The 13,035-nt window shown below is 43.2% G+C and overlaps 1 protein-coding gene across 1 annotated transcript in view; it reads left to right on the top strand.

Annotated features, from left to right (window-relative positions):
• Window positions 1–9,255, top strand: part of LOC124040967 (calponin-3-like) — a 36,354-nt gene extending 27,099 nt beyond the window's left edge. Inside the window, exons 2-7 of the mRNA XM_046358108.1 lie at window positions 4,249–4,370; window positions 4,843–4,909; window positions 5,043–5,180; window positions 5,487–5,603; window positions 7,711–7,857; window positions 8,415–9,255. Coding sequence (XP_046214064.1) covers window positions 4,249–4,370; window positions 4,843–4,909; window positions 5,043–5,180; window positions 5,487–5,603; window positions 7,711–7,857; window positions 8,415–8,804 — 981 coding nt within the window. The 3' untranslated portion in view covers window positions 8,805–9,255. The remainder of the gene's footprint in view (window positions 1–4,248; window positions 4,371–4,842; window positions 4,910–5,042; window positions 5,181–5,486; window positions 5,604–7,710; window positions 7,858–8,414) is intronic.
• The last annotated feature ends 3,780 nt before the right edge of the window (window positions 9,256–13,035 follow it).

Raw genomic sequence — 13,035 nt, 5'->3', positions numbered from 1 at the left:
CCGGACAGAGCCAAACAGGCAGGATATAACCACGCCCACTTTGCCAAAGCACAGCCCCCACACCACTAGAAGGATATCTTCAACCACCAACTTACCATCCTGAGACAAGGCCGAGTATAGCCCACAAAGATCTCCGCCACGGCACAACCCAAGGGGGGGTGCAAACCCAGACAGGAAGACCATGCTAGTGACTCAACCCACTCAAGTGACGCACCCCTCCTGGGGACGGCATGGAAGAGCATCAGCAAGCCAGTGACTCAGGCCCTGTAACAGGGTTAGAGGCAGAGAATCCCAGTGGAGAGAGGGGAACCGGCAGTCTATCGCAGTCTGCTATCTTCACTTGCTTCAAGATGTCCACCATTGTTCCTTTACCCAAGAAAGCAAAGATAACTGAACTAAATGGCCATCACCCCGTAGCACTCACTTCTGTCATCATGAAGTGTTTTGAGAGACTAGTTCAGGATCATATCACCTCTACCTTCCCTGACACCCTAGACCCACTTCAATTTGCTTACCGCCCCAATTTATTTATTTTTATTTAACCAGGTAGGCTTGTTGAGAACAAGTTCTCATTTGCAACTGCAACCTGGCCAATATAAAACAAAGCAGTTCGATACATACAACAACACAGAGTTACACATGGAATAAACAAACATACAATCAATAATACAGTAGAAAAGTCTCTTTACAATATGTGAAAATGAGGTAGGATAAGGGAGGTAAGGCAATAAATAGGCCATGGTGGCGAAGTAATTACAATATAGCAATTAAACACTGGAATGGTTGAATGTGCAAGTAGAGATCCTGGGGTGCAAAGGAGCAAGATAACTAAATAAATACAGTATGGGGATGAGGTAGATTGGATGGGCTATTTACAGATCAGCTATGTACAGGTGCAGTGATCTGTGAGCTGCTCTGACAGCTGGTGCTTAAAGCTAGTGAGGGAGGTAAGTCTCCAGCTTTAGTGATTTTTGCAGTTTGTTCCAGTCATTGGCTGCAGAGAACTGGAAGGAGAGGCGGCTAAAGGAAGAATTGGCTTAGGGGGTGACCAGTGAGATATACCTGCTGGAGCGCGTGCTACAGGTGGGTGCTGCTATGGTGACCAGTGAGCTGAGATAAGGTGGGGCTTTACCTAGCAGAGACTTGTAGATGTGGGTTTGGCGTTGAGTATGGAGTGAGGGCCAGCCAACGAGCGCATACAGGTTGCAGTGGTGGGTAGTATATGGGGCTTTGGTGACAAAACGGATGGCACTGTGATAGACTGCATCCAATTTGTTGAGTAGAATGTTGGAGGCTATTTTGTAAATTACATCGCCGAAGTCGAGGATTGGTAGGATGGTCAGTTTTACGAGGGTATGTTGGCAGCATGAGTGAAGGATGCTTTGTTGCGAAATAGGAAGCCTATTTCTAGATTTAATTTTAGATTGGAGATGTTTAATGTGAGTCTGGAAGGAGAGTTTACAGTCTAACCAGACACCTAGGTATTTGTAGTTGTCCACACATTCTAAGTCAGAACAGTCCAGAGTGGTGATGCTGGATGGGCGGGCAGGTGCAGGCAGCTATCGGTTGAAGAGCATGCACTTAATTTTACTTGCATTTAAGAGAAGTTGGAGGCCACAGAAGGAGAGTTGTAATTGCATTGAAGCCATCTGGACAATAGGAATACGTATGTCAGAATGCAGTTCATTGACTATAGCTCAGGGTTTCAGCCCTGGGTCTGAAACCCGCCCTGTGCAACTGCTCCTGGACATCCTGACAGTCTGCCCCCAGGTGGTGAAGGTAGGAAATAACACCTCCACTTCGCTGATCCTCAACACAGAGGCCCCACAAGGGTGCGTGCTCAGCCCCCTCCTGTACTCCCCGTTCACCCATGAGTGCGTAGCCATTCATGCCTCCAACCCAATCATCAAATTTGCAGACGACACAACGGTAGTAGGCCTGATTTACCAACAATGACGAGACAGCCTACAGGGAGGAGGTGAGGGCCCTGGCAGAGTGGGGCCAGGAAAATAAAGTCTCTCAACATCAACAAAACGAAGGAGCTGATTGTGAACTTCAGAAAACAGTAGAGGGAGCATGGCCCTATCCACATCAACGGGACTGCTGTGGAGAACGTGGAAAGCTTCAAGTTCCTCAGTGTACACATCACTGACAATCTGAAATGGTCCACCCACACAGACAGTGTGGTGAAGAAGGCGCAACAGCGCCTCTTCAACCTCAGGAGACTGAAGAAATTCGGCTTGGCCCCTAAGACCCTCAGAAACTTTCACAGATGCACAATTGAGAGCATCCTGTCAGGCTGTATGACCACCAGGTATGGTAACTGCGCCGCCCGCCACCGCAGGGCTCTCCAGAGGGTGGTATGGTCTGCCCAACGCATCACCGGGGACACACTGCCTGCCCTCCAGGACATCTACAGCACCCGATGTCACAGGAAGGCCAAAAAGATCATCAAGGACATCAACCAACCGAGCCACGGCCTGTTCACCCCACTATCATACAGAAGGTGAGGTCAGTACAAGTGCATCAATAACAGCTTCAATCTCAAAACCATCAGACTGTTAAATAGCCGGCTACCACAGTTTCTCAGCTCTGCACCTTAGAGGCTGATGCCCTATATACATAGACATGGAATCATTAGCCCTTTAATAATGGAACACTTTAAAAATGTTTACATACTGCTTTACTCATCTCATATGTATATACTGTATTCTAATCTACTGTATTTAGTCAATACCACACTGACATTGCTCAACCTAATATTTACATGTTTCTTAATTAAAGTAAAATAAATTATTTTACTTATACATGTGTGTATTGTTGTGAATTGTTGGATACTACTACGCTGATGGAGCGAGGAACACAAGCATTTCGCTACACCTGCAAAAACACTTGCTCAATATGTGTATGTGATGAATAAAATTGGATTTAATTTGAAGATATGTACATCATAGTTGGAAGCCCAGGGCTTTCACCAAGCAGCCTATGAATGCTCATTAAGATTGCTGGGGGCAATATCCCTCTAATGTCTCCCTCTGCTATCTCACGTAACGTTGTCTCTGTTATGTTTTCATGGAATTTTAAGACACTTCATTGCTCAGGACATCTCAGGAGTCTTTCTATCTTGCGTTCTGTGTTTCTGTCTGTCTGTCTGTCTTTCTCTCTCTCCTTCAAGTCATTGGGTAAAGCAACAGTGTTAGTCTGGACTGGGGAATCTGTGGAGCCGTCCCCTAAAGCCAGTGTTAGGTCATGGGGCAGCGGCCCATGTAATTTCCTGTGTGTCTTACCACTCCTGGCAACAGGCCACACAGCAGTGATGTGAGGGAGAGGAGAGATGAGTGTTTTCCCAAAAAAACAGACCATTAGAACGATATGTGATAGATCGGCTTTGGCTTCAGTTTAAAAGCTTTGGCCTTCTGTTGTGAGGACTGAAGCATAACCTCAAGTGACTTTCTCTTTAAGAAAATACATGAATGGATAGAATGGATTGTTTTTCCTTTTGGTTTTAATTGTATAATGCTTTTTCAAATGTTCTGTATTTAGATTGGGCTAAAAGCCCCATAAATGATTGTGCAAGTCTACCCATAAACAGACCTAATCTAACTTTCCCAAGGAGTGGGCCGGCTAAGCCCAAAGACCACGAGTTATAACTATTGAAATGGTGTGCTGCTCACTGCTTACTAAGCAATCTGTTGAGGTCAGACTAATGCATCACACTTAACATAAACACATCTTCTCTGCCTAAAGGCTATTAGAACTCACCGACTCACTCCCTGTGTCACACACAGGAATAATATTGATTTATTTAACCTTTATTTTATCAGGCAGTCATACTGAGACAAAGGTCTCTTTTACACATGTGCCCTGAATTACATCAATTACAGAAAATACACACATCAATATAAATACAAAATTCAAGTAGAAAGAACAATCATACTAAAAGATTATGGAGTTCATAAAGTAGTCTAGGTGTAGGCTTACATTGTGGTTCAAATTGGATCAAATTACAAGATACCTTAAGTATGTAGCTTGTTTGGTTTGTGTTAGGATTGGGTTTGCGTGCAGGATCGGAAGTCTATGGTAATTGCTCGATCTTGCCTACTTGTAGGATAAGTGGTATTGATGTCGTACAACCTACCTATCCGAACCTGTCATATCCCCACAAGTGTCTAGGGGGGTCAGTGTTTGATTTTGAACTATTGTTAAATGAAGAGTGGGTGGAGTTACATAATGATTTGATATTTTCAGATCGCAGGGAAGTATGACCTGCAGAAGGAGGAGGAGCTCCGGTTTTGGATTGAGGAGGTGACGGGCATGCCCATTGGAGAGAACTTCCAGAAGGGCCTTAAGGACGGAGTCATCCTCTGCGAGTTAGTTTTATTTTTTTTCTGTCTACACAAAGTGTATCTGTGTGGGATTTACTATTATATGTATTCTAATGTTTTAGGTAATTATACATATTATACCATTTGTCCAATCCATATTGTTAGGTTGTATTATCATCCCCAACATGTGAAGGATGTTTTGCCCTGTTCAATTTACTGGTTTACAAGTCCTAGACTTCGCCTGTCTTCAGCTCAGTCCGCTATGAGGATGTAGAGGAATACTTAGTCACATTCCTCGATAGATGATCACTCAAGTAGACTTCATACAGGATGTTATATTGTTGCCATAACAGTGATCAGGTGTTGAAAAGGCCTACAGAGGTCTCTGTGGTCTTAATCTCTCGGTCATTATTTTCATTACCACTAGGAACAGTGTGTTATTTGTCATTGCTCTAGTTGAGAATCTGTTTTATGTTCATATCAAACTGTAATTGCTTACTATTTTCTTCTACCTTAGGCTGATAAACAAACTGCAGCCTGGTTCCATCAAGAAAATCAACCACTCCAAACTCAACTGGCACAAGGTATGTGAAACAAAATAAAATATGTTGATATACTGTAACGCTGCCATTTCACAGAGGGAAAATGCTTTTCATTCGACAAGACTAAATAACGAGACTGAAGCGGAGTCTGATTTCCTTTGTTGTTCACTTCTAGCTGGAAAATCTGGGGAATTTCATCCGAGCCATTCTGAAGTTTGGCCTTTGTCCCAACGACATCTTTGAGGCCAATGACCTGTTTGAGAATGGGAACATGACCCAGGTCCAGAGCACACTTCTGTCCCTGGCTGGTGTGGTAGGTTCTCGGTTAGACTGGGGTGAATGTGGAACCCTGAGTTGTTCGTGACCTCGTTATAACCATGTGCCATAACACCACACACAGTTCCATGGGAGAGCATGACATGAAAAGGAGGCAAACATTAGTTTTTGGTTTGTTTTTGTTGTTGGTGCGGAAATCCGTGGTCGAACAAACACTGTTTTGTATTGAATTGCTGGTGACACTTTGTAGACTAACAGTACAGTTATAATTAGTGAGTAAAAACATTTATGTAAAACTGCAAGCAACACTGACTTTGTTACTTTGTCTCTTACCATGCAACAGGCGAAAACCAAAGGTTCAAACTCCAACTGTGACCTCGGTGTGAAGTATGCGGACAAGAGGACGCGCCATTTCGACGAGGAGAAAATGAAGGCTGGACAATGTGTCATTGGACTGCAGGTGAGTCATGCTAACACAATTGCAATTACCACAGAGATAATGTCGGGCGGGTTAAAGAAGGATTTTTAGGCCGTGAGACATGGATTGTACGTGTGCCATTCAGAGGATGATTGGGCAAGACAAAATATGTAAGTGCCTTTGAACAGGGTATGGTAGTAGGTGCCAGGTGCTCTGATTTGTGTCAAAAACTGCAATGCTGCTGTTTTGTTATTTTTTCACACTCTACTGTTTCCCGTATGTATCAAGAATGGTCCAACACCCAAAGGACATTTGTATTTGTATTTATTATGGATCCCAATTAGCTGCTGCCATAGCAGCAGCTACTCTTCCTGGGGTCCAGCAAGATTAAGGCAGTTTATACAATTTTAATGTGTGTGTGTGTGTGTGTGTGTGTGTGTGTGTGTGTGTGTGTGTGTGTGTGTGTGTGTGTGTGTGTGTGTGTGTGTGTGTGTGTGTGTGTGTGTGTGTGTGTGTGTGTGTGTGTGTGTGTGTGTGTGTGTGTGTGTGTGTGTGTGTGTGTGTGTGTGTGTGCTAATGTTTGTGTTGCTTCACAGTCCCCGTTGTTTCATAAGGTGTTTTTTTAATCTGTTTTCTAAATCAAATTTTACTGCTTGCATCAGTTACTTGATGTGGAAGTTCCATGTAGTCATGGCTCTATGTAGTACTGTGTGCCTCTCATAGTCTGTTCTGGACTTGAGGACTGTGAAGAGACCTCTGGTGGCATGTCTTGTGGGGTATGCATGGGTGTCTGAGCTGTGTGCCACATGAGCTGTGTGCCACCTCTCATAAATAAAAGTAGTGATTGAAGTCAATCTCTCCTCCACTTTCAGCCAGGAGAGACTGACATGCATATTATTAATATTAGCTCTCTGTGTACATCCAAGGGCCAGACGTGTTGCCCTGTTCTGAGCCAATTGCAATTTTCCTAAGCCCTTCTTTGTGGCACCTGACCAGATGATATTATTATTATATTATTATTATTATTATTATGACTGAACAATAGTCCAGGTGCGACAAAACTAGGACCTGTAGGACCTGCCTCTTTGATAGTGTTGTTAAGAAGGCAGAGCATCACATTATTATAGACATACTTCTCCCCATCTTAGCTACTACTGCATAAATATGTTTTGACCATGACAGTTTATGACAGTCAACTTGCTCAATTTCCACAGTATTTATTACAAGATGAAGTTGAGGTTTAAGGTTTCGTGAGAGTTTTGTTACAAATTCAATGCTTTTAGTCTTAGACATATTTAGGGATAACTTATTCCTTTCCATCCATTCTGAAACTAACTGCAGCTCTTTGTTGAGTGTTGCAGTCATTTCACTCGCTGTAGTAGCTGACCTGTATAGTGTTGAGTCATCCGCATACATAGAAACTCTGGCTTTACTCAAAGTCAGTGGCATGTCGTTAGTAAAAAAAAATAAAAGGAAAGGGCCTAAACGGCTACCCTGGGGAATTCCCGATTCTAACCGGATTATATTTGAGAGGCTTCCATTAAAAAACACCCTCTGTGTTCTGTTAGACAACTAACTCTTTATCCACATTATAGCAGGGGGTGTAAAGCCATAACACATGCATTTTTCCAGCAGCAGACTTCGATCAATAATGCCAAAAGCTGCACTAAAGTCTAACAAGACAGTCCCCACAATCTTGACACTACTCCGGGAAGCATTCGTGTCAACATGGGCCAGCATCCCTGTGGAACACTTTAGACACCTTGTAGAGTCAATGCCGCAATTAATTGAGGCTGTACTGAGGGCAAAAGGAGGGATTGCAACTCAAGATGTTTCTAATGTTTGGTATACTCTGTGTGTGTGTGTGTGTGTGTGTGTGTGTGTGTGTGTGTGTGTGTGTGTGTGTGTGTGTGTGTGTGTGTGTGTGTGTGTGTGTGTGTGTGTGTGTGTGTGTGTGTGTGTGTGTGTGTGTGTGTGTGTGTGTGTGTGTTTTATCCTGTCTGTACCAAAACAATGGATACCAGTCGTACTCTGAAAAACAAATTAAATTTGTGGTCAATACCATTGCCAGACATAGAATAGATTTGATTAGAGGACATTGTGACCTATGGATGGAGCCATGTCTGAAAGCTGTTTTTGTCCTGGGTAGATGGGGACAAATAAATGTGCCAGCCAGTCTGGTATGACAGCGTACGGGACCAGGAGACACTTATACGACCCAAAGTCACAGACGGACAAGCCCTATGACCAGACTACCATCAGTCTGCAGATGGGAACCAACAAAGGAGCCAGCCAGGTAAGAGTACTGTTCGTCTGTGGTTTATAAAGTACTGTGGTTCTTATGGTTCTGCTGCAGTGGATTCCTAGCCACTATAATCCCTGGAAGCAATTAGCAGTAATCTTGTATCAGAGTGAGACATCTACCATCTAAAGGTTACTGTGGCCAGGTGCACACACACACACACACACACACACACACACACACACACACACACACACACACACACACACACACACACACACACACACACACACACACACACACACACACACACACACACACACACACACACACACACACACACACACACACACACACACGCATTCTTGCTTTCTTCACAAACACACACCCTCACAAACACAAACCCTTTTACTCTCTCTCTCTCTCTCTCTCTCTCTCTCTCTCTCTCTCTCTCTCTCTCTCTCTCTCTCTCTCTCTCTCTCTCTCTCTCTCTCTCTCACACACACTCCCACTTAACCACCAACCTAACCTTCCCTCCCTCCGTTCCCCCTGTCCTCTCTCCTTCCCTCCCTCCACTCCCATTCTCTCTCTCCCTCCCACCTCTCCCTCAGGCTGGCATGTCGGCGCCGGGTACCCGCCGTGACATCTACGACCAGAAGTCGGCAGGACAGACAGCAGACAGCTCCACCATCTCCCTGCAGATGGGCACCAACAAGGTGGCATCCCAGAAGGGAATGAGCAGCTACGGCCTGGGCAGGCAGATCTACGACCCCAAGTACTGCACCTCCCCCACGGAGCCCACCTCTCCCGTTACCCTCAGCAACAATGCCGGTAGCCATGGCAACGGGAGCCTAGGAACGGGGACCAATGGATCGGAGATTAGTGACAGCGACTACCAGGGGGAGTACCAGTATCACCATGACGATGAAGAGGAGTACCGGGGTGGGTACCAACAGCAGTACAGCGGGCACTATGACGAGGACCAGGGCATCGACTATTAGACTGACTGTGTGTCAAATGGCACCCCATTCCCCTCTACAGGGTGTCATTTTATATTTTCCCGTTAGACTCTGTGGGTCCCATTTTGGCAGCTAAAAAAATGTGCGCTTGTTTTGACAACAGCGCTTTGTTTTTGCGTTGTCAAAAAGTCACCCTGTGTAGTAGTAGTCCCAGTTGGCATAAGTGTAACACAGTGTGTCTGGGAATATGTGACGTTATAGTGGCCTTCTACCAGAATTGGAGTGGAGAAACATGTCCAAGTACCTTTATGGATCATATGAACCATAGGCCTATATATTTAGTTTGATACAGTTTTGTGGGACCACTTATGATGACGTTTTTTAAACTGATGCAAATTGTGTTACTCTGGTATTACTGTAATATAAAGAGTGTTGAGAGAGAGTGATTTTGTTATCAACAGAGCAATAATTTTACTATCCTTGCTAGCTTTTTTAAAAACATGCTTTTTGCCCTATACAGTTGAAGTCAGAAGTTTACATACACTTTGGTTGGAGTCATTAAAACTTGTTTTTCAACCACTCCACAAATTTCTTATTAACAAACTATAGTTTTGGCAAGTCGTTTAGGACATCTACTTTGTGCATGACACAAGTCATTTTTCCAACAATTGTTTACAGACAGATTATTTCACTTCGAATTCACTGTATCAAAATTCCAGTGGGTCAGAAGTTTACATACACTAGGTTGACTGTGCCTTTAAACAGCTTGGAAAATTCCAGAAAATTATGTCATGGCTTTAGAAGCTTCTGATAGGCTAATTGACATCATTTGAGTCAATTGGAGGTGTACTTGTGGATGTATTTCAAGGCCTACCTTCAAACTCAGTGGCTCTTTACTTGACATCATGGGAAAATCAAAATAAATCAGCCAAGACCTCAGAAAAATACTGTAGACCTCCACAAGTCTGGTTCATCCTTAGGAGCAATTTCCAAATGCCTGAAGTTACCACGTTCATCTGTACAAACAATAGTATGCAAATATAAACACCATGTGACCACGCAGCTGTCATACCGCTCAGGAAGGAGACGCGTTCTGTCTCCTAGAGATGAACGTACTTTGGTGCGAAAAGTGCAAATCAATCCCAGAACAACAGCAAAGGACCTTGTGAAGATGCTGGAGGAAACAGGTACAAAGGTATCTGTATCCAAAGTAAAACGAGTTCTATATCGACATAACCTGAAAGGCCGCTCAGCAAGGAAGATGCCACTGCTCCAAAACCACCATAAAAAAGCCAGACTACGGTTTGCAACTGCACATGGGGACAAATATCATACTTTTTGGAGAAATGTCCTCTGGTCTGATGAAACATAAATAGGACTGTTTGGCCATAATGACCATCATTATGTTTGGAGGATAAAGGGGGAGGCTTGCATGCCGAAGAACACCATTCTAACCGTGAAGCATGGGGGTGGCAGCATCATGTTGTGGGGGTGCTTTGCTGCAGGAGGGACTGGTGCACTTCACAAAATAGATGGCATCATGTGGAAGGAAAATGATGTGGATATATTGAAGCAACATCTCAAGACATCAGAAGTTGAAGGTTGGTCGCAAATAGGTCTTCCAAATGGACAATGACCCGAAGCATACTTCCAAAGTTGTGGCAAAATGGCTTAAGGACAACAAAGTCAAAGTATTGGAGTGGCCATCACAAAGCTTGACCTCAATCCTATAGAAAATTTGTAGGCAGAACTGAAAAAGCGTGTGCGAGCAAGGAGGCCTACAATCCTGACTCGGTTACACCAGCTCTGTCAGGAAGAATGGACTATGATTATTGTGGGAAGCTTGTGGAAGGCTACCCAAAACGTTTGACCCAAGTTGAACAATTAAAGGCAATGCTACCAAATACGAATTGAGTATATGTAAACTTCTGAGCCACTGGGAATGTGATGAAAGAAAGAAAAGCTGAAATAAATCATTCTCTGCTTTTATTCTGACATTTCACATTCTTAAAATAAAGTGGTGATCCTAACTGACCTAAGACAGGGAATTTTTCCTAGGATTAAATGTCAGGAATTGTGAAAACTGAGTTTAAATGTATTTGGCTAAGGTGTATGTAAACTTCTGACTTCAACTGTAAGTGAAAGGTTGCCTTATCTTTCTTGCATTCCTTTTAAGTCCATATTTTTCAACCAATCAGAATAATGTAAAGAATGTGCCATGTCCTTTTCTGTTTTATGGGTTTTGAAGTTCTCATTGTTCAGAAACTCAACTAGGAAGTTCTGTGAAAGAAGCATTCCGTCACATCATGTTTACCTACTTCCTCGCTCCTTGTTTTCAATATACTCTACTGTTTGTCCTCTATTTCCTCTCCTTCAAATCAGAACCACAAGTCTACTGCTCAGTGGTGATTTTTGGTAAGAGACTTACACTGAGTGTACAAAACATTAAGAACACCTGCTCTTTCCATGACAGACTGACCAGGTGATCACTATGATCTATGATCACTTATTGATGTCACTTGTTAAATCCACTTCAATCAGTGTAGATGAAGGGGAGAATATCGGTTAAAGAAAGATTTTTAAGCCTGGAGACAATTGAGACATGGGTTGTGTGTCATTCAGAGGGTGAATGGGCAGACAAAAGATTTAAGTGTGATAGGTGCCAAGCGCACCGCTTGTGTCAAGAACTGTCTCACTCAACAGTTTCCCGTGTGTATCAAGAATGTTTCCCGTGTGTATCCACCACCCAAAGGTCATCCATTCAACTTGACACTACCGTGGGAAGCATTGGTGTCAACATGGGCCAGCATCCCTGTGGAACGCTTTCGACACCTTGTAGAGTCAATGCCTCTACGAATTGAGGCTGTTCTGAGGGCAAAGGGGGTGAAACTCAGTATTAGGAAGATGTTCCTAATGTTTTGTACACTCAGTGTACATTTTCTATGTCCATTCTGATTAATCAAGCAATCATATTTTTGAGAAGGTTGGCAGGAGAAAAGGTAAATGGTTCAAGTTAAGATGTTAATGACTGTCTGATCCCAGTTTGACTTGAAAGCACTGGAATATTTTTGTAGTTCTGTTTGTAGTTTCTCTGCCTCTTTAACCTTTTACTGCAGTGGGCTAAATCAGGGTCACAGTGTTTCTTGGTAGTCTTAAACAAATTACTTTGAAGCAAAAGTATACACCTCACACACATGGTCGTGGGCTTAAAAAAAGAAGACACCTGTACCATGTCAGATATAGAGTTGAAATGTATTCCATTATGAGTTTGAATCCCAAAATTACACTTTATGTACATCACAGAAGACTGAACTATAACAGAACCATTTCAGCGTTTGAAAAGTCATCCTTATTAATGATGAAAAAATATGAATAACATTGGACCCATGAGGCCACTAGAGGTGCTTTGGCCATTCGACTGCAGTAAAGGCTTTTTAATACTCTAAGAAGAAAATCTCAAATGTTAGTTTCTGTCACATGAACAAACGTATGGATTTTTAAATGTTGTTTTATATGCCGTTGATTCCTTGTGCCATAATGCCCCCCTCCCTGTGTGTAGAGCCCCATGTGGTATTTATTGCCATTTGTCCCTATATAGATATTGCTTCTATTGTTTGGATTCTTTTGTATCAATAAATGTTTGTTTCATAAAGTCTTACATGCAGTCTACAGTTATATCTAAACAGAAGTCACTCTGAGAACCCACTGGTGTTTTACCTACTAATAACATCTGAAGGTCTAGTCATACTGCCACCTGAGTCTGTCTGTGCTGTTTTGGCAGGAGAAATACATAGAAGTTGGCAAGAGCACACTAATTATTTATCTGGGACTCGGTCTAGAGTCAGTATGGTTTGGCCTTCAGAGATTATTTAGTATATCTGAGATTGCCAGCAACCTTGGGATACCCTCTACAGTACACCGTGTCCTAACCACTAGGCTGAACGTGTAGTAAACGAGCACAACCAGGAATGATGTGTGTTTTGAAAAGCCACTGTGGCAGAATGACTGGCTTAGACCCCAACTGACTGGGGAGCAACAGAACAGACTTCTTAGCAACCAACGGGGTTCTTGAGATCTCCCCCCTTCTCTTTATTCCTGTCAACAACCTCTATAGTCAACCGCTCTCGCTCTCTTCCCGTCAACAACCTCTAGTCTAGTGAGTCTATGGCCAGGAGGAATAATCCCCTCTTTGTATGCTTGTGGAATTCACCCTCCATAATACAAGACTCAATTAGGGAGAGTACAAGGGAAAGGGAGAAACTTGGTTACCTTG

Source organism: Oncorhynchus gorbuscha, linkage group LG08 (genome assembly GCF_021184085.1).
Source record: "Oncorhynchus gorbuscha isolate QuinsamMale2020 ecotype Even-year linkage group LG08, OgorEven_v1.0, whole genome shotgun sequence".
Taxonomy (NCBI): domain Eukaryota; kingdom Metazoa; phylum Chordata; class Actinopteri; order Salmoniformes; family Salmonidae; genus Oncorhynchus; species Oncorhynchus gorbuscha.
This window is presented reverse-complemented; position numbering and strand designations above follow the sequence as displayed.